Here is a 22252-nt window from a genome sequence, read left to right on the forward strand (position 1 = left end):
ATGATTAGTTAGCCATTATATCCCACCACCTTAATTAGTTTACACCCAGCCAAATTAATTACACAGCAGACAGAAACAATCACAGAACCAGACAGAGACCATGCAAATAAACACAGCAAAGTGGTAACTAGAATGACAAAACAATACAGAAGTGAGGATTTCACAACTACATCTATAAAGACATAAGGGTTTCCCAGCTGTCTATTGCTAAGTGAGTTCTTACCAGACAGAAAACTATCAAACTAAATTTCCTTTTACATCTTCTAGGCTCTTCCCTTTCTCTGGAGGTGACAGGAAGTTGATCCGATCTAACAGCCCCACATTGCCTTATTTCAACTAGTTTGGAATGTGAGGATGTGACCGTTCGCTTCCCAGCTTATGACTGCCTCTGCTGCTTGGCCAAAGGCCTTAGCCTAAGAACAGGGCCTCAGACTGTCACAGTGAGAGAAGGCCTTACACAGATTCTTTTATACCTCTATAACCAGCTAAATAATAAACATATACCTACATTCTTAAAGTATAGGCCTTTACAGACAGGCTTGAATATCTATATCCCAACAATTTCATCATGCTCTAGTCCAATGTTCAATATCAGGGCGGCCCAGAGAGGACTGGAGATCTCGGTCTTACGACTCAAACTCCCCACAAATAAAGCTTAAGAAGATCTGAGATGAAAGGATCAGGTCCCAAGAGTTTATATAGACATTTTTGCAGCCTCTCGACAGCAGGCAGTCCTTGGGGGAACAATAGGTTTTGGAAATAAACTCCTATTTCCCAAGCATCACCAATAAAACTACATGGATTGACATAAGGTAATTATCCATAAAGCCGTTCATAGACAGTTTACCACAAACTTTAAAAAGAGATATACGCAAGAACATTATTACACCCAAGTGTCATTTAAATGTTAATATTTCCTTTTGACTTCTGAATTAACAAAATACAGTCCTAGACAGGAACCCTTTGGTTACACCGTTAATTTATAACAAGATATAGGTAAACAGAGACTACTACAATTACTAACTTCTAGGGCTGTCAAGCGATTAAAAAAATGAATCGTGATTAGTCGCGCTGTTAAACAATAATAGAATACCATGTATTTAAATATTTTGGATGTTTTATATATTTCCAAACATACTGATTTCAGTTGCAATACAGAATACAGTCCATGCATCTGATGAAGTGGGTTATAGCCCACGAAAGCTTATGCCCAAATAAATTTGTCAGTCTCTAAGGTGCCACAAGGACTCCTTGTTCTTTTTACACAATACAAAGTGTACAGTGAGCACTTGATATTTTTATTACAAATACTTGCACTGTAAAAAACAAAAGAAATTGTATTTTTCAATTCACCAACTGTAATTACTTTAGTCCAATCTCTTTATCATGAAAGTTGAACTTACTAATGTAGAATTTTTTACAAAAAAATACCTGCATTCAAAAATAAAACAATGTAAAATTTTAGAGCCTACAACTCCACTCAGTCCTACTTCTTGTTCAGCCAATCACTCAGAAAAATAAGTTTGGTTACAATTTGCAGGAGATAATGCTGCCCGCTTCTTGTTCACAATGTCACCTGAACGTGAGAACAGGCATTCTCGTTGCACTACTGCAGCCGGCGTCACAAGATATTTATGTGCCCGATGCTCTAAAAAGTCATAGGTTCCTTCCTGCTTCAACCACCATTCCAGAGGACATGCATCCATGCTAATGACGGGTTCTAATCGATAACATCCAAAGCAGACCAGACTGACACATGCTCATTTTCATCAACTGAGTCAGATGCCACCAGCAGAAGGTTTGTAAAACAGAACAGGGGACATACAATTCTTCTTCAAGGAGTTCAGTCACAAATTGAATTAATGCATTTTTTTTAAAAATGAGCATCGTCAGCATGGAAGCATGTCCACTGGAATGGTGGCCAAACCACGAAGGGACATATGCATGTTTAGCATATCTTGCACATAAATACCTTGTATTGCCAGCTACAAATGTGCCGTGCGAACACCTTCTCACACTTTCAGGTGACATCATAAATTAGAAACAAAGCAGCATTCTCTCTCGTAAATGTAAACGAACTTGTTTGTCCTAGCGAGTGGCAGAGAAAGAAGTAGCACTGAGTTGACTTCTAGGCTATAGGGTTTTTAATTGCTTTATTTTTGAGTGCACTTATATCATTAAAATAATTGATGTTTCTAAGTTACACTTTCCTGATAAAGAGATTGCATTACAGCACCTGTATGAGGTGAACTGAAAAATACTACTTCTGTTTTGCATGTTTACAGTACAAATATTTGTAATAAAAAATAATATAAAGTGAGCACTGTACACTTTCTCTTCTTTGTTGTGATAGAAATCAATATATCTGAAAACGTAGAAAAACATCCAAAAACATTTAACAAATTTCTATTTGTATTCTACTGTTTAACAATGTGATTCATCGAGATTAATTTTTCTAACCACAATGAATTTTTTTGATTTAATCACGCGAGTTAACTGCAATTAATCAACTTCTTCCAATTTTTTTAAAAACACCAGTTTACATTTCAAAGTTCTAATCTCTATTTCTTGGAATGGCCCCAGATACCATTTACAAACTTTTCCCACAGTCCAAGCACTTATGGGGTCTCTCTCCTGTGTGAATTCTCTGATGTGTAACCAGTTTCTAAAAGTTGAAGCTGGTCAATTAGCCTGCAAGGTTCTTAACTCTTTCGGGCCACGTGTCACAGAAGTTTAGATCGTGTGTGAATTCTCCAATGTTTAATGAGGTGTGATCTCTGTGTACAACTTTTGCCACAGTCCAAGCACTTACGGCGTCTTGTGGATTCCCTGATGTAAAACAAAGACTGATCAGTTTCTGCTATGTTTCCTACAGTCTAAGCACTTATGGGGTCTCTCTTCGGTGTGGACTGCCTGATTTTTAGCAAGGTCTGACCTCCATATGAAACTTTTTCTGCAGTCTAAACAGTTATGGGATCTCTCTCCTGTGTGGATTGGCTGATGTTCAGTAGGTCTGAAGTGTTTCTAAAACCTTTCCCACGGTCCAAGCACTTGACCATGGTATGAAACATTCTCCATAGTCTGAGCATTTATGGTGTCTCCTGTGTGGATTCTCTGATGTAAAACATGGCCTGAGCTCCATATAAAACTTTCCCCACAGCCTAAGCACTTATGAGATCTCTCCCGTGTGGATTAGCTGATTTTTAAAAAAGTATGATCTATGTAGGAGACTTTTTCCAGTCTGAGCTCTGATGGGATCTCTCACCTGTGTGGATCCTCTGAGTGTTATAAGATTTGATCTTTCTGTGAAACTTTTCACATGGTCCAACCAGTTATGGGGTCACTCTCCTGTGTGTATTGCCTGATTTGGAATAAATTTTGACCTCCATTTAAAACATCTTTCACAGGCTAAACAGTTATGGGGTCACTTCTCTGTGTGGATTCTCTGATGTAAAACAAGGGATGACATCTATTTGAAACATTTTTCCATAGTTTATGCACTTACGGGGGGGTCTCTCTTGTGCGTGGATTGCCTGATGTTTAGAAGGGCTGATCTGTTTCTGAAACCTTTCCCAGAGTCTTATGGTCTCCCTCTTCTATGGATTGCTTGAGGTTTAACAAGGACTGACCTCCATATGAAACTTTTCCCACAGTCCAAGCACTTGTGGGGTCACTCTCCCGTGTGGATTGCCTGATGTTTAACAAGGTCGGACCTCTGTATGAAACTTTTCCCACAATCCAAGCACTTATGGGGTCTCTCTCCTGTGTGGATTCTCTGATGTGTAACCAGGGCTGATTTCCATATAAAACTTTTCCCACAGTCTAAGCACTTATGTCCCTCTCCATTGTCGATTGCCTGATGCATAAGAAGTTGTGATCTCTGTAGGAAACTTCTTCCACAGTCTAAGCACTTATGGGGTCTCTCTCCAGTGTGTATTCTCTGATGTTTATGAAGGTGTGACCTCTGTATGAAACTTTTCCCACAGTCCAAGCACTTATGGGGTCTCTCTCCTGTGTGAATTCTCTGATGTGTAACCAGGGCTGACTTCCATATGAAACTTTTCCCACAGTCCAAGCACTTATGGGGGTTCTCTCCTGTGTGGATTGCCTGATGATTAAGAAGGTTTGGCCTTTGTCTGAAACTTTTCCCACAGTCCAAGCACTTATGGGGTGTCTCTCCTGTGTGGATTGTCTGATGTTTAACAAGGTCTGACCTCTGTATAAAACTTTTCCCACAGTCCAAGCACTTATGGGGTCTCTCTCCTGTGTGAATTGCCTGATGATTAACAAGGGCTGACCTATATAGGAAATTTTTTCCACAGTCTAAGCACTTGTGTGGTCTCTCTCCGGTGTGGACTGTTTGATGTTTCACAAGGGATGACTTCAATATGAAACTTTTCCCACAGTCCAAGCATTTATGGGGTGTCTCTCCTGTGTGGATTGCCCGATGATTAGCAAGGGCTGACCTCTGTATGAAACTTTTCCCACAGTCCAAGCACTTGTGGGGTCTCTCTCTTGTGTGGATTCTCTGATGATTAACAAGGGCTGACCTATATAAGAAACTTTTCTCACAGTCTAGGCACTTGTGCGGTCTCTCTCCGGTGTGGACTGCCTGATGTATTAGAAGGCCTGACTTCTGTATGAAACTTTTCCCACAGTCCAAGCACTTGTGGGGTCTCTCTCCTGTGTGGATTGCCTGATGATTAACAAGGTTTGACCTCCGTATGAAACTTTTCCCACAGTCCAAGCATTTATGGGGTCCCTCTTCGGTGTGGATTGCCAGATGTCTAACAAGGGCAGACCTCCGTTTGAAATTTTTCCCACAGTCCAAGCACTTATGGGGTCTCTCTCTGGGGTGGATTGCCTGATGTCTAACAAGGACTGACCTCCGTTTGAAACTTTTCCCACAGTCCAAGCACTTATGGGGTCTCTCTCCAGTGTGGATCGCCTGATGTATTAGAAGGCCTGACTTCTGTATGAAACTTCTCCCACAGTCTAAGCACTTGTGAGGTCTCTCTCCTGTGTGGATTGCCTGATGTTTAACAAAGGCTGACCTCCGTATGAAAGTTTCCCCACCATCCAAGGACTTATGGGGTCTCTCTCTGGGGTGGATTGCCTGATGTCTAACAAGGCCTGACCTCTGTATGAAACTTTTCCCACAGTCCAAGCACTTATGGGGTCTCTCTCCAGTGTGAATTGCCTGATGTTTAAAAAGGGCTGACCTCTGTATGAAACTTTTCCCACAGTCCAAGCACTTATGGGGTCTCTCTCCAGTGTGAATTGCCTGATGTTTAAAAAGGGCTGACCTCTGTATGAAACTTTTCCCACAGTCTAAGCACTTATGGGGTCTCTCTCCGGTGTGGATTGCCTGATGATTAACAAGGTTTGACCTCTGTATGAAACTTTTCCCACAGTCCAAGCACTTATGGGGTCTCTCTCCGGTGTGGATTGCCTGATGTCTAACAAGGGCTGATCTCCATGTGAAACTTTTTCCACAGTCTAAGCACTTATGTGGTCTGTCCCTTGTGTGGATTTTCTGATGTGTAATCAGCGCTGACTTCCAATTCAAACAATTCCTGCCCTCAAGGTACTGAGAGGGTCTCTCTCCCTCATGGCTTCTCCCATGGTTAGCAAGATCTGAGCACTTATTGAAGTGTTCCCCACAGTCCAACCATCGAAGTGTTTTCTCTCCAGTATTTATTGCCTGAAGCGTAACAGAACCAAGATATTCATAGCATTTCTCTTCCTTGGGGGTTGTCTGCCGGCCTGTGGGATTCCTGTGTCCTTCCCCATATATAACAAATTCATCCTTTTGCTCCCTTGAGTGGTTTCCCAGCAGACTCTTTGACCTCTGCCAATTTTCCCAGGCTTCTCCCTGTTCCGAGCACTGGGAAAAATTCCCTTCAGCTCTTCCCACAAAGGTCCCCTGTGGTTCCCTATGCCCAGAAACTTCCTGCTGTTGATTCCCATCCTTTTTTTCACTCACTGTCTCGTAACCTGCTGGGAGAGAGATAATTCAGAGAGGAGTCATTGTGCTGAGGAGAAATCAAGAGGAATAGCACCAAGGGAAAACCCACCATACTAAAGCTGCACAAACAGAGCAATTGGATTCTGCCTCCACTTCCCACCCAAATGTTCACAGAGAAGGAAAGTAAGGAAGGAAACTCCTGCAGTTAACAGGACACACGCGAAGCGATATCAGTGATATCTGCTGCCTGGAACCCTGTCCTGGGTGAGATGAGGAAGGAACTGAGGGCACTTACTGATCCCTCATTTTTGGGATTCTCAACTTTTTCCTTCATTCACCAGATGGTTTGTGTGTCAGTCCTCACCTGTTTGGGCGCCTCTCGGGATCTCTCTTTTCTCACAGGCCTGAAGATCGGGCACCCATGGCTCTTTCCCTTGTTCTAGCTGAGTGATCAGGTCAGGTTTGGGAATGGGGAATCCTGTGCAGGGAGTGAAAACAGACCAGATCAGGGTGGGTGGAGGACTGAGAGCGCATCTGTCAGAAAGGACATTCTGTGAGCAGAACCCGTCCCTGTGCTGTGCTGGGGAATGTGGAATCTAAGAAGACAAGAAAGTCGTCACTGAGCCCCCTCGGGGTGGGGGCGCAGACATCTGGGGAGGTGAGGGGAATTGTGATGCACACCCAGCTCTAGTGTTAAACCCCTGCCTATTTCTAAACCTGCGCAAACCAGAGCCCTCCACATTCTGGAGCTGTTCCCCAGTAGGAGGGAGAAGAGGGATTCTGTGAGTGACCGAGAAACATCACAGACGGGACAATACACGGCTTCTCCACCTTGCAAGCCTCGGGGGTTGGGTGGGGATGATTTAGTATGTGTCTTAGGTTTTGACTGCCATGTTTCATTGGAGAGTGATGAGACACACAGACCCCCCCTCCAGCTTCAAATAACCAAGGAGCCAGGAATCCCTTACCCAACGAGGTCACCGTTTCATAGATCTCCCACATGACATTCCTGTAGAGGGCTCTCTGAGCAGGGTCCAGCAGAGCCCCCTGCCCCTGGGTGAAATACACAGCCACATCCTCGAAGGTCACCGGCATCTGAAACAACAAGAATCCCCCACTGAGAACCTGCTGCTCCAGCCACTATACCCCTTGTCATGGGGGCGGAGGGCCAGAGAAGCAGAATCCTCCCCGCACCCTGCTCAGAGCAGCCAGGAGGCTTCAGGGGGTGGGAGAAGGTGAGAGCTCCTTGTTCCCCCCCAGCACACAGAGCAGGGCAGGGACTTCTCATTTCCCAGACGCCTGCCAGCCACAGGCTGATACGGGAAGCAGAGCTCTGAGCCAGGGACAGGGACAGGAATCCCAACAGCTTCCCTTCGTATTTCACAGCAACCTCTGGCCAGTGGGATCATGTTCCAGCAGGTTTATCACACCCTGTCCCACCCCGGGTGATTAATCCCTCTGCAATACCCCTCCCCCACACCAAAAGCTCCCTAAAAATCCCCTACCTGAGCTGGCTGCAGCACAGCCATTTCCCTGCCCTGTCTCCTGGAAGACGGGACGATCTGGAGCGAAACGTGGAAGCGATTTCTCAGCCTGTCAGCGGAGCAGGAAGATTGGGGAGGTTTCATAAGGGGCTGGAGTCCATGTCACGCCTCGATTCCCCCCAGGCTCTCTCCCTGCAGACAGATGATTCTATGACGCTGCCATGCTGGGAAGAAACCCAGTTAATTCATTACCACCCTGGCCAGGCCCCCACTTCCCCATTAGAACTAAACCCACCAAGTCCCTTCTAAACTTTCCCAGAACAGCATCTCTGAGCCAAACACTGGAAAAAGAGCAGAATCACTGCCCTACAGTGTATTGTAACCCCCTCTAGCTCTCCCCCTTCTTCCTCAGTCATGCAGTGCTCAGCAGAGTGAACAACTGGCTTTTCCTCTCTCAGCTCCTCCCCTTGTTCCCAGAGGGATGCAGGGAATGGATCCGGGCAGGGCTGGGAGCTGGGAACCTCCCTCCCCACTTCTTGATCCTGCTGCCCTTCAAGTCTCTCTGCTCTCCCATTTATCTTCTTCCCTCGCCCTGGGAGAACAGGCGACTGCCCCATTGTCGTGGGCCTTTGCTCTCATTAGGCAGCTCAGCCAGTGACACTGGTAATGGGGGTTGAACCCGGCTGTGTCACTGGGGGCAGCAGCTCTGGGACTCAGACACAGGGAGGCCCTCCCCTTGTAGGCCAAACTCACCAGCAGGTCCCTGAAAGGGGCCTTTGTGCAGTCATTTCCCTGCCCGGCTCCAGCCCTTTCCCCAGGTCTCTCCATCACCTGGGAGCTGAAGCTCAGGGGCTGGTATGGTTAGAGGGGTTCCAGCCACTGGAGAAAGTGCCCCTGGTCTGGTCTCAGAGGGGTGTGAGGAAGCAGGAATGTTCTTAATGTTTTCTCTGAATACTGAGTGTGTGCCTCAGTTTCCCCATGTGTTACTCAAGTATCAAGCTGATGGGATACAGGTGTGTGATCATTACAGAGATCTCTAGAGGGCAGGTGTCACTGCAGAGTGGCTCCCTGGGCATAGAGAATGGCCAAAATTCTGTATCATCGCAAGCAGTGGCCGAAAACGGTCCTCTGCAAGGAGCCAGCCAGCCAAAGGTGTTGGAGAACAAAGAGAGAGGGGGAGGACAGGTGACCTGTTTTCCTGGGAAAGAGAGAAAGCACGAAGGAGGACAGCTGGGCATTACTAAGGATGGGGGGCTGGAAGCGGGTCAGTCTCCCAGTTTGGGACTCAGCGGGGAGAGTCCAGGGCTCGGGACTCTGGATTCCCCCCTAGATGGAATTTGCTGAAGGCTCCTGATTTCTGTGCTAACAAGCTCTGTTCTATGCTGTGTTCCTAGCTACCAATAAACCCGTCTGTTTTCCAAGCTGGCTGAGAGTCACAGCTGACTGCGGAGGTGGGGTGCACGGCCCCTGTGGGGGAGTGGGTCAGGCTTCTCCTTAGGCTGCCCCCGGGGTTCAGGCTGGGGCTGTGCGCCCTCCCTGAGCTCTGGGGATGGGGAGGCTGGGGCCACATGCTCAGCGAGGGGGGGCAGTTGGGTGGTGCTCAGGGACTTGGGTTCCTGCCTCTAAAGGGGGTGGGAGAAGCTTTCCTCCCTCAGCCCTGGGTCCACCCCCACCCCCTCTACCCCATTCGTATCGCCAACTCCTAGTCCGAAGCAGGGGGGCTGAAACAATCTGGGGGGGGGGGGCGGAGAGCAATTGAACCAAACTGTAAACCCTGGATAGGATAGAAACCCCTTCAAGCCAGTGGGTGCGCCCCCCCCCGCCCGGATTGTGCCCCTGGGCCCCTCTCCTTCACCAGCCGGGCCCCCCACCCTGCATTCGGTTTGGCCCTTGACCACCTTCTGCCCCTCCCTATTTGCCCCCCTCAGATCTCCCTGAGCTGCAGCCTCCGTCCGCACCAGCGCGGCCAGGGGCAGGGAAACAAAACAGCAGATGGGGGGTGGGTGATGGGCGGTAACATGATCCTGCCCCCCCCCCCCGCACACACCGGGAGCTGGCGGCAGCTTTCCCGGGCCCAGGGCAGGGAATCGCAGCCAGCTCCGCTGGGAGCAGCCTGGGGCCAAACCTCCCCCTGCAGCCCGGGGGGGACGGGGGGGGGGGGGGCGGGTCTCTCTCACCTTCCCTCCGAGCGGGGCCCCCTGGGGCAGGGGCCGGGCCGGGAAGGGGCCTGGCCGGGCTGGGGGCTCTGCCCTGGGAGAGGCTCCTGGGGAGCAGCGGGAAGGGTCCAGCTGGAGATTCCCCTCTCCCGGCTGCAGCCCGGGCTCCGGGCTCCCAGCACCAGCCGCCGGGGCTCGGGGATCTCGCCAGGAGCCAGAGTCACCGCAGCGGCTGCGAGTCACTTCGTGCTGCCGGGACTGACCCCAGCGATCGATCCCCGAGTCGTATCCCAGCGGCTCCTGGGTCCTAGCGAGAAACCCATCGCGTGGCGTTTCGCCTCTCTGTGCCTGGCTTCTGTTCCACTCACAGGCTCTAAGGTCAGAAGGGTCCATCATGAGCATCTAGCCCAGAGATTCTAATGAGGAACCGTCTTTCATCTAGTGGGGGAAATGAGTGTCACAGTTTCCTAAAATACTTAATGAACTTTAGGGGAAACCAGTAAACATGCACAGAGGTAAGCGGGGAATTGGTTCCCGCTATTGTGGGGAACTTTCCTGACTTAAACACTTCTTGGGTGGAATCAAATAGCAGAAGGATCTGAGTCCTCGCTCCCTTCACCCAGAGCCTGCCTCACCTGGAGGGCTCCCTTGCACTCTCCTGTGTGGCAAAGTCCTTATAACCCCGACAAGGCTGGGCCCAGGCTTCCTGAGGGGCTCGCCCCCCCACCCTGGTTGTGACCACTCAGGACACGGGCTAGAGTGTCCACACTCCACGTACTTTCTCTGCTATGGACGCTTCCCTGACCATTGTCTATAGTTCAGAACAAATGCAATTTACAACACAGCAGCTAATAAAAGAAATCAGGAAACAATGGGAAAGGCAAAAGGAAAACACTTTGCCCCACTCTGTGGGCACTGGGGAAGCACAAACAGTGTCTCTAGAATGCCAGGGCAGTTCACAGTCTGTCCCTCCCACGTCCCAGGCCTCCTGCCCAGGCCCTGACTGTGCTACAGGGATTCTGCAGGTCAGACTCCTGCTCTGACGGTGGCCACATGCCCTCAGGCTCTAGGTGACAGGACCTTTCTTCCCAGTGTCCCTGGAAAGGTGCAGATTCAGGGGGCAGATAAATAGCCCCCAAACTTGGTAATCTCTGTAAACTGATTGGGGGGCAGAGAGGGGCAGACTCATGATCTTTGAGCACGTCTGGCTGCTGACCTAGTTCTGTCCCTGCCCTCCCCCAGGGTTCCACGGGGTGCAGGTCATGGAATGGGGCACCCCCGGGGGGGGGGAATTCCAGTACAATGGGGATGACTTCATCAGCTTCCACGTCCAGCCTCAGGCCCCTTACCCCTGTCTGTGTCCCAACCCCCGCTTCCTGGAGCCATGGCCCTGCTCCCGGTCCCACCTCAATGGGGTGGGGGGCACAGACAGGGATAAGGGGGGGCACTGCACCCCTACTTTAAAAAGTGTTCCACTGGGCCCAGAGCAATTCCAGCCTCTCCGCCTGTGATTTGCCGGGCGAAACCAGTCATGGCCGCACCTGGGATGCTGGGCAGATGCCTATGTTGTGAACTCCTTAACATGTTACCAGTACAATTTTAATAGTTGAAACGGTTACTTTTTACATGCTATTTTCATCCTTAGTCTGGACACCTGCCTTGTAGCTTCTGAGCCCTTAGACAGAAACCTCCACCTACCCCCAAAGTTTCAGTGATTTTTGTGGTAAAGGAACTCCCCTCTGGCTGCTGGGTGGGGCAACCCCTCCCCCTCTCCTGCCCCATGGGGTGGGGGAGCTGCCCTTGTATCTCTCCCTCTACCCAACTCCTACCCTCTTTCTGACCCTCCTCCAGCCAGTCTGCTCTTGCTCTCAGTCTATGCCAGCCTCCCCCCAACATTATGCATTTCCCACGCAGTGACACCCCCACTCAGCGTTTCCTTCTATTACAACCTGTCCCCATCCACCCCATAAGTCTTCCCTGATTCCCCTGCATCGCCCCCTCCCTTCAGCACCCTGCCCACTGCATCCTCCTCCTGCCCGACCCATCCCTCATCCCTCATCCCCCTTCAATCCCACCTTATCTACACCCCCTTCCCCTCTTAAGCCCTCATTCCACTCCCCCACTCTTCTTCCTCCCCCAGGTGTGGCTGTCCCAGCCCCTAGCACAGTGTGGGTTGGCTTCCCCCTGCTTTGCACCCAGTTTGAGCTGGCAGGTGTCATATAGGAAACTGTTCCCTGTAGGACTGTGCTACCTGCACCAGTTGATGATCTGTAACTGGTTTCTAAGGCCTGGTCTACACTATGAGTTTGGGTCGACTTTAGCAGCATTAAATCGAATTAAGCCTGGACATGTCCACACAACGAAGCCCTTTTTTCGACTTAAACGGCCCTTTAAACTGGTTTCTTTACTCCACCTCCGACAATGTGATTAGCACTAAAATCGGCCTTTGCAGATCAGATTTGGGGTAGTGTGCATGGAATTCGACGTTATTGGCCTCCGGGAGCTATCCCACAGTGCTTCATTGTGACCGCTCTGGACAGCACTCTCAACTCAGATGCACTGACCAGGTAGACAGGAAAAGCCCCGCGAACTTTTGAATTTCATTTCCTGTTTGCCCAGTGTGGAGAGCACAGGTGACCACACAGAGCTCATCAGCACAGGTAACCATGATGGAGTCCTAGGATCGCAAAAGAGCTCCATCATGGACCGAACGGGAGGTACGGGATCTGCTCGCCATATGTGGAGATGAATCAGTGCTAGCTGAACTCCGTAGCAGTAAACGAAATGGCAAAATATTAGAAAAGATCTCAAAGGCCATGAAGGACAGAGGCCATAACAGGGACGCACAGCAGTGCAACGTGAAAATTAAGGAGGTAAGGCAAGCCTACCACAAAGCCAGAGAGGCAAACGGAAGGTCCGGGGTAGAGCCGCAAATATGCCGCTTATACGTGGAGCTGCATGCCATGCTAGGGCGTGCAGCCACCACTACCCCAACCGTGTGCTTTGACTCCATCAATGGAGAAACACGCAACAGGGAAGCTGGTTCGGAGTATGAGGAAGATGATGATGAAGACAATGAAGATAGCTCACAGCAAGGAAGCGGAGAAACTGTTTTTTTCAACAGCCAGGATATGGTTATCACCCTGGACCTGGAACCAGTAACCCCCAAACTCACCCAAGGCATGTTCCCAGACCCTGAGGGCACACAAGGGACCTCTGGTGAGTGCACTTTTGTAAATATTACACATGGTTTAAAAGGAAGCGTGTTTAATGATTAATGATTAATTTGCCCTGGCAATCGCGGCCAGTACAGCTGGAAAAGTCTGTTCAAGTGTATGGGGATGGAGCGGAAATCCTCCAGGGACATCTCCAGAAAACTGTCCTTCATGTACTCCCAAAGCCTTTGCAAAAGGTTTCTGGGGAGAGCTGCCTTATCCCGTCCGCCATGGTAGGACACTTTACAACGCCAGGCCAGTAGCACGTAGTCTGGAATTATTGCATAACAAAGCATGGCAGCGTATGGTCCCGGTGTTTGCTTCCATGCAGACAACATCCATTCCTTATCTCTCTTTGTTATCCTGAGGAGAGTGATATCATTCACGGTTACCTGGTTGAAATGGGGTGATTTTATTAAGGGGATATTCAGAGGTGCCCGTTCCTGCTCGGCTGAACAGAAATGTGCCCAGCTGTTAGCCACGTGGTAGTGGGGAGGGGTGAAGTGATCATCCCAGAGAATTGGATGTGTGGGGGGTAGTTGGGTTTGTGCTGCATGTTAACCCAGAAACCGCAGCCCCTCCTTTTACATTGCAAACCCATTTTAAATGGCCAACCCAAAGGGTGCTTGGTATGGGAAATGAGGGCGCTACTGTTTGAAACCATTCCCACATGTTATGAAGGTTAAAAAAGCCAAAAGACTGTGGCTTACTATGGCTGCCTGCAAGCCGAAATCTGTTGCCTGGCACTGCGTGAGTGATCTCTCACACGAAACCGGCAGGCCCTCAATATAAGAGGAAAAATGCGACCTTGTAACGAAAGCACATGTGCTGTGTAATGTGAACAGCAAAATTTAACGTGAAAGAGTGTACCCATTGTTCTCTAAAATGTGTCTTTTATAACCACTTCTCCCTTCTCCTCCACCAGCTGCAAATGTTTCTTCTTCACAGAGGCTAGTGAAGATTAGAAGGAGAAAGCGGCGGACTCGGGATGATATGTTCTCAGAGCTCCAGATGTCCTCCCACACTGACAGAACACAGCAGAATGCGTGGAGACAGCAATGATTGTCAGAGACTGCAAAGACTCAGTAAGAAACCACGAAAAAGCAAAGAAGACATGCTGCAAGAAGTGATGCGGCAATCTATTAAAGAGAATGAGAAAGCACAGGACTGGAGGGAGACAGAAAGCAGGATCCACTAGGAAAACACAGCGCACCAGCAGCAAAGCACCACGCACTGGCAGCAAAGCACTGATAGGCTCATAAGCATACTGGAGTGCCAAGCAGATGCTATCCAGGAGCTCGTGGCCATGCAGAAGGAGCAGTACCGGAAACGCAAACGCCACCCCCCCTACAGCCCTTGTCCCAAAACTCTTTCCGTTGTGCCCCACTATTACCTCAAACCCACTTTCCCCAACTTCCATGTTCTTCACGCCACCAGCTGCCTCTAACACCAGTATCTTCGCCACCCAGCCCTGAAAACCACGACCCTTACCCTCTGCACTCAACCCCCATCACCATGCAGTATAGCTATCCTGAAGTGCAGAACTCACTGTACAGCACACCAGACAGGACATACACAGATCTGTGATTGAACTGTTCCCCACTTCACCCCCTTCACCTCTTGCCCTTTCTGATTCCCAGCAGTTGTGTTTCTTTTCAATAAATAAATTTTCTTTTCAATAAATGGATTTTTTGGCTTTGAAAACATTCTTTATTATTGCATAAAGTAAAAGACTCCTTAGCCCAAGAAATAAACAGGCACTGCAAGTCTGCTTGTCTGCTTAGCAACCACTAATTCCTAAAGCTTGGAACTACTGCACTTCACTCCCGTGCAGGGCACCAGATATCACTGCTGGTTTTCACCCTCAAATTGCTCCCTCAAGGCATCCCTAATCCTTGCAGCCCCGCGCTGGGTCCCTGTAATAGCCCTGCTCTCTGGCTGTGCAAATTCAGCCTCCAGGTGTTGAACCTCAGAGGTCCATGCCTGAGTGAAGCTTTCACCCTTCCTTTCACAAATATTATGGAGGGCACAGCACGCGGATATAACTGCGGGGATGCTGTTTTCGGCCAAGTCCAGCTTCTCATACAGAGATCGCCAGCGGCCCTTTAAACGGCCAAAGGCACACTCCACAGTCATTCGGCACAGGCTCAGCCTGCAGTTGAACCATTCCTTGCTGCTGTCAAGGCTCCCTGTGTAGGGTTTCATGAGCCACGGCATTCACGGGTAAGTGGGATCTCCAAGGATCACAATGGGCATTTCAACTTCCCCTACTGTGATCTTCCGCTCTGGGAAAAAAGTCCCAGCCTGCATCTTCCTGAACAGCCAAGTGTTCCGAAAGATGCGTGCGTCATGGACCTTTCTGGGCCAGCCTGTGTTAATGTCAATGAAATGCCCACGGAGATCCACAAGCGCCTGGAGAACCATAGAGAAATACCCCTTCCGATTAACGTATTCGGATGCTAGGTGGGGTGGTGCCAGAATAGGAATGTGCGTCCCATCTATCGCCCCTCCACATTTAGGGAACCCCATTTGTGCAAAGCCATCCATTATGTCCTGCACGTTACCCAGAGTCACTGTTCTTCTGAGCAGGATGCGATTAATGGCCCTGCAAACTTGCATCAACACGATTCCAATGGTCAACTTTCCCACTCCAAACTGGTTTGCGACCGACTGGTAGCAGACTGGAGTTGCCAGCTTCCAGATTGCAATAGCCACCCGCTTCTCCACCAGCAGGGCAGCTCTCAATCTTGTGTCCTTGTGCCGTAGGGTGGGGGCAAGCTCCTTACACAGTCCCATGAAAGTGATTTTTCTCATCCAAAAGTTCTGCAGCCACTGCTCGTCATCCCAGACTTCCATGACGATGTGATCCCACCACTCGGTGCTTGTTTCCCGAGCCCAAAAGCGGCGTTCCACGGTGCTGAGCAGGTCCGTGAATGCCACAAGCAATTTCATGTCGTACACATTACACGGATCGATAGCATAGTCGAACTCCTCACTCTCACTGTCACTTTGGATCTTAAGGAATAGTTCAACAGCCAAATGTGACGTGCTGGTGAGACTCGTCAGCATACATCTCAGCAGTTCGGGCTCCATTTCCCGCAGACAGATCGCGCTACACAGAAACCGTTGAAAGATGGCGCCAAAGGTGGACGGAAACAAAGGGATTTCTGGGATGCGAAGCGATGCATCACGGGGCATTGGGACAGGACCCAGAATCCCCCGCACCCACGCCCCCTTCCCACAACCCACGGTGCCAGAATGGGAAGAGGTGCTCTGTGGGATAGCTGCCCATAATGCACCGCTCCCAATAGCGCTGCAATTGCCGCAAATGTGGCCACGACAGTGCACTGGGCAGCTCTCAGTGTGGACAGACTGCAGCGCTTTCCCTACTCAGCTGCACCAAGTCAGGTTTAACTCACAGCGCTGTACGTCTGCAAGTGTAGCCAAGGCCTGAGAAGGGATCTAGGAGGGGAAATTGGGATGAGCCGCTGAGACTGTGGGAATAGAATGGGTCTGGCCAATTGGTTGATAATTAGATGATGGATCTATTTAATTGTTGGGTGAGAATGTCACATACTTGGGATCCAAGACACTCCAGTTGATTAATTCAAACCTTTATTTGTACCACAAGCCTGCCTTGCCATTACAATTACTATTAAAGTAAGAAATTACAGATACTGAAAGAAATACTGGCCAGTTACCTTCTTCTGGGCCACAGGTGGGTCACAGGAAATTCCCTGTGAAGTTCAGATTCCTCTTTACAGATCCAAATGATATATTTTAGTTTTTTTCAATCATCTTTGACTGTTACAAATATTAAGTATAGAATCATAGAATCATAGAATCATAGAATATCAGAGTTGGAAGGGACCTCAAGAGGTCATCTAGTCCAACCCCCTGCTCAAAGCAGGACCAATTCCCAGCTAAATCATCCCAGCCAGGGCTTTGTCAAGCCGGGCCTTAAAAACCTCCAAGGAAGGAGACTCCACCACCTCCCTAGGTAACGCATTCCAGTGTTTCACCACCCTCCTAGTGAAATAGTTTTTCCTGATATCCAACCTGGACCTCCCCCACCGCAACTTGAGACCATTGCTCCTTGTTCTGTCATCTGCCACCACTGAGAACAGCCGAGCTCCATCCTCTTTGGAACCCCCCTTCAGGTAGTTGAAGGCTGCTATCAAATCCCCCCTCATTCTTCTCTTCTGGAGACTAAACAATCCCAGTTCTCTCAGCCTCTCCTCATAAGTCATGTGCTCCAGACCCCTAATCATTTTTGTTGCCCTCCGCTGGACTCTTTCCAATTTTTCCACATCCTTCTTGTAGTGTGGGGCCCAAAACTGGACACAGTATTCCAGATGAGGCCTCACCAATGTCGAATAAAGGGGAACGATCACGTTCCTCGATCTGCTGGCAATGCCCCTACTTATACAGCCCAAAATGCCATTAGCCTTCTTGGCAACAAGAGCACACTGTTGACTCATATCCAGCTTCTCGTCCACTGTGACCCCTAGGTCCTTTTCTGCAGAACTGCTACCTAGCCATTCGGTCCCTAGTCTGTAGCAGTGCATGGGATTCTTCCGTCCTAAGTGCAGGACTCTGCACTTGTCCTTGTTGAACCTCATCAGGTTTTTTTTGGCCCAATTATCTAATTTGTCTAGGTCCCTCTGTATCCGATCCCTACCCTCTAGTGTATCTACCACGCCTCCTAGTTTAGTGTCATCTGCAAACTTGCTGAGAGTGCAGTCCACACCATCCTCCAGATCATTAATAAAGATATTAAACAAAACCGGCCCCAGGACCGACCCTTGGGGCACTCCGCTTGAAATGGGCTGCCAAGTAGACATGGATCCATTGATCACTACCCGTTGAGCCCGGCGATCCAGCCAGCTTTCTATCCACCTTACAGTCCATTCATCCAGCCCATACTTCTTTAACTTGCTGGCAAGAATACTGTGGGAGACCATATCAAAAGCTTTGCTAAAGTCAAGGAATAACACATCCACTGCTTTCCCCTCATCCACAGAGCCAGTTATCTCATCATAGAAGGCAATTAGGTTAATCAGGCATGACTTGCCCTTGGTGAATCCATGCTGACTGTTCCTGATCACTTTCCTCTCCTCTAAATGTTTCATAATTGATTCCTTGAGGACCTGATCCATGATTTTTCCAGGGACTGAGGTGAGGCTGACTGGCCTGTAGTTCCCCGGATCCTCCTTCTTCCCTTTTTAAAAGATGGGCACTACATTAGCCTTTTTTCCAGTCATCCGGGACCTCTCCCGATCGCCATGAGTTTTCAAAAATAATGGCTAATGGCTCTGCAATCTCATCCGCCAACTCCTTTAGCACCCTCGGATGCAGTGCATCTGGCCCCATGGACTTGTGCACGTCCAGTTTTTCTAAATAGTCCTGAACCATTTCTTTCTCCACAGAGGGCTGGTCACCTTCTCCCCATATTGTGCTGCCCAGTGCTGCAGTCTGGGAGTTGATCTTGTTCGTGAAGACAGATGCAAAAAAAGCATTGAGTACATTAGCTTTTTCCACATCCTCAGTCACTAGGTTGCCTCCCTCATTCAGTAAGGGGCCCACACTTTCCTTGACTTTCTTCTTGTTGCTAACATACCTGAAGAAACCCTTCTTGTTACTCTTAACATCTCTTGCTAGCTGCAACTCCAAGTGTGATTTGGCCTTCCTGATTTCACTCCTGCATGCCTGAGCAATATTTTTATACTCCTCCCTGGTCATTTGTCCAATCTTCCACTTCTTGTAAGCTTCTTTTTTGCGTTTAAGATCAGCAAGGATTTCACTGTTTAGCCAAGCTGGTCGCCTGCCATATTTACTATTGAGAATTGGTACAAGGGTCATTTCTTATATATCTCTACCCCGATATAACGTGACCCGATATAACACGAATTCGGATATAACACGGTAAAGCAGGGCTGCGAGCTTTGGCAGATCAAATCAAGTTCGATGTAACGTGGTTTCACCTATAATGCGGTAAAATTTTTTGGCTCCCGAGGACAGCGTTATATCGGGGTAGAGGTGTACATAAGTTTGGACAGACCGAGATCGTGCGTTTATACTGAGTGACTTGGCTTTGGCCTGGTGAGCAGTTTGCTGGACATAAGGGAAATGTTGCCTTAAGTGACCTTGATATTAAGCGATGTGTTCATAAGTTGCTATGTGGGACAAAGATGTTTTCACCACACAATGTGCTTAAAGACAACAGACACCCAAAATGTACAGCCCAGGAGCAGTTAGCAAAGTCCAAAACCCCTATGCAGAGAACAGGGTCAACGTGACCTATACATAATCAGGGGCAATAAACCAATCAGAAAAGGGAACAATAACATGAAAATAGCTTGTATAGCAAAAGCCCTGCCAATTAAAAAGTTCATGGATGTTTATTGTATGAGTTATATAAGATACATAACTGGCTCTGTGGATGAGGGGAAAGCAGTGGATGTGTTATTCCTTGACTTTAGCAAAGCTTTTGATACTGTCTCCCACAGTATTCTTGCCACCAAGTTAAAGAAGTATGGGCTGGATGAATGGACTGTAAGGTGGATAGAAAGCTGGCTAGATCGTCGGTCTCAACGGGTAGTGATCAATGGCTCCATGTCTAGTTGGCAGCCGGTTTCAAGTGGAGTGCCCCAAGGGTCGGTCCTGGGGCCGGTTTTGTTTAATATCTTTATTAATGATCTGGAGGATGGTGTGGACTGCACTCTCAGCAAGTTTGCAGATGACACTAAACTAGGAGGCGTGGTAGATACACTAGAGGGTAGGGATCGGATACAGAGGGACCTAGACAAATTAGAGGATTGGGCCGAAAAAAACCTGATGAGGTTCAACAAGGACAAGTGCAGAGTTCTGCACTTAGGACGGAAGAATCCCATGCACTGCTACAGACTAGGGACCGAATGGCTAGGTAGCAGTTCTGCAGAAAAGGACCTAGGGGTCACAGTGGACGAGAAGCTGGATATGAGTCAACAGTGTGCTCTTGTTGCCAAGAAGGCTAACGGCATTTTGGGCTGTATAAGTAGGGGCATTGCCAGCAGATCGAGGAACGTGATCGTTCCCCTTTATTCGACATTGGTGAGGCCTCATCTGGAATACTGTGTCCAGTTTTGGGCCCCACACTACAAGAAGGATGTGGAAAAATTGGAAAGAGTCCAGCGGCGGGCAACAAAAATGATTAGGGGTCTGGAGCACATGACTTATGAGCAGAGGCTGAGGGAACTGGGATTGTTTAGTCTCCAGAAGAGAAGAATGAGGGGGGATTTAATAGCAGCCTTCAACTACCTGAAGGGGGGTTCCAAAGAGGATGGAGCTCGGCTGTTCTCAGTGGTGGCAGATGACAGAACAAGGAGCAATGGTCTCAAGTTGCCGTGGGGGAGGTCCAGGTTGAATATTAGGAAACACTATTTCACTAGGAAGGTGGTGAAGCACTGGAATGCATTACCTAGGGAGGTGGTGGAGTCTCCTTCCTTGGAGGTTTTTAAGGCCTGGCTTGACAAAGCCCTGGCTGGCATGATTTAGTTGGGAATTGGTCCTGCTTTGAGCAGGGGGTTGGACTAGATGACCTCTTGAGGTCCCTTCCAACCCTGATATTCTATGATTCTATGATTCTAATACTTAACTTAATAATTAGTGAAAAGGAGAGAAATGGAGCAGATGGAGCAGGGGCCCAGGCATCAGGACATCTCACATGAATTCATGATTTACCAAAGTTCACAAACATTCAGTCCCAAATTCCCCAAAATGGGCTAATTTGGGGCACCTGGGTTTCTCTGTTCCCCACTAGAGACCTGCAGGGCATGTGCTCTCAAGCCGTGTAGCCTCCACAGCTGCAGGTGGAGTCAGTGGGAGCTGCAGGTGCCCAACCCCTCTGAGAACCAGGCCCCAGGGGCCTAAAGCTCGGCACCCAAAATCTAGACCCTAAATTAAAGGCCATTTGTTAAAGCTGGATCCAGCCCATCACTTGGCTCTGGTCCTGTGTGGCAGCTAGTCTGGGCCAAATGGGCTGGAGGGAAGGAGAAAGCCCCTCCCCCACGGTGAGGAATCCCTCCAGCACAGGGGCCTCTTGTACCGCCTCCACAGCAGCTGCAGACACAAGGCGTGTTCCTGAGAGGGCTGGGAATGGGGTGGGGGTGGTGAGAGTGTGTGGAAGAGGGAGGGTGTGGACCAGGGATAGGAGGAGTTGGGCAGTGTAAAGCGGGGCCCCTGGTACTCTGCAGGCTGGCCAAGACACATTGTCATAGGGATGTAACTCTGGCTGGCTTCAGAACTTCCTCAGCCTGTGCCAAGGTCTGCACCGGCCCCTGCAGCCACTGAACAGCAGAGTCACAAATGGCCTCTCCCCCTCTCCTTTCGCCGGTACAGGGGTGAAACCGGCACATGGAGACACCCTTCTCCCGCCTCAATTTCCACACTGATGAAGCGATTTTATCATTATTCCTGTTTCTGCCTATGGAGGATGAGGCCCCGTCGCGCTGCTCTCTGTAGAGATGTTGAGTAAACAGACCCAACAGCTCACAATTAGAGCCAGGATTTCACAAACTCTCAACATCCTGTTAGTGTCAAGGGACCCAAGTGGGTAAAGTTACTTTTATTCCAAAGTCTTTGCAGGCTCTGGGTCTAGATTATGACAAAAGGCAGTGAGTGAATGAGACAAACCAACTGGAGTCTGAAGGGAGGGAGGGGATGAGGAGGGGAAAAGTAAATCTCACTTACAGATTGTCTGTGCTGGGATGGTTGTGAGGCTGCAAGGATGTTGGTTACATTGCTGAGAGATGCCTGAATGGGAGAGGAAAGAGGCAGTTTCAGACCCTTTTATATTAAATATCTGAGTGCTTCTCGGTGTGTTTCTCTGTCATAATTAAAGACAGTTCTAGGAGTTGAGAGTGGGGATGCTGTTATGAATATGAAATCCTGAAATCTTGTCTCCTTTCCCCTCCAGACACTTTGCCGTCTGCACTAGAGACAAAAAGAGGAGGATCCCTAGGAACATTCAGACAGGGTGAGATTTCAGCTGGAGATTCTTTAAATTATCAGAAAACGTCTTCATGAGACTGTAGCTAAAGTTACCAACCAAACCGACACCGACCATGACACACACAGCCCTAAAAACAACACACTGAACAGTGAGGGGCTCCCACGCTGAAGTCACACAAACACTCCTGACACCAACCTTAGTGCTGAATTCACGGCCCAAACTGCTGAACAGAAAATCTCTCCCTGAGCAGCCTGTGAACAGAGCTCTCTGCCCTGAGGGCTGACACATCCCTCTGCTTCACCCTGGTGCAGGGGGTCACCCCATCACTCTTCTCAAACATCCTGCCTTTCCTCTGGGCAGGGCTGGGCTCTCCCACTGGAGCTGTTCCCTGCTTCCTGGATTGGGGAGACGGTCTCCCTGTGAGACTGTCAGCTCCT

The 22252-nt window shown here is 49.1% G+C and overlaps 2 protein-coding genes across 2 annotated transcripts in view; one reads left to right on the plus strand and one right to left on the minus strand.

Moving 5' to 3' along the window:
• Positions 1–22252, plus strand: part of LOC117886953 (zinc finger protein RFP-like) — a 46388-nt gene that overhangs the window by 22177 nt on the left and 1959 nt on the right. The window lies entirely within an intron of this gene.
• Positions 2327–7884, minus strand: LOC117887017 (zinc finger protein 585B-like). Its single transcript, XM_034789250.1, has 4 exons — positions 7474–7884; positions 6937–7063; positions 6333–6446; positions 2327–6000 (listed from the first exon to the last, which is right to left on the minus strand). The coding sequence occupies exons 1-4, from the start codon at positions 7594–7596 to the stop codon at positions 3671–3673; spliced, it is 2694 nt and encodes an 897-aa protein (XP_034645141.1). The 5' UTR covers positions 7597–7884; the 3' UTR covers positions 2327–3670.

This window comes from Trachemys scripta, chromosome 14 (assembly GCF_013100865.1).
Source record: "Trachemys scripta elegans isolate TJP31775 chromosome 14, CAS_Tse_1.0, whole genome shotgun sequence".
Lineage (NCBI taxonomy): Eukaryota > Metazoa > Chordata > Testudines > Emydidae > Trachemys > Trachemys scripta.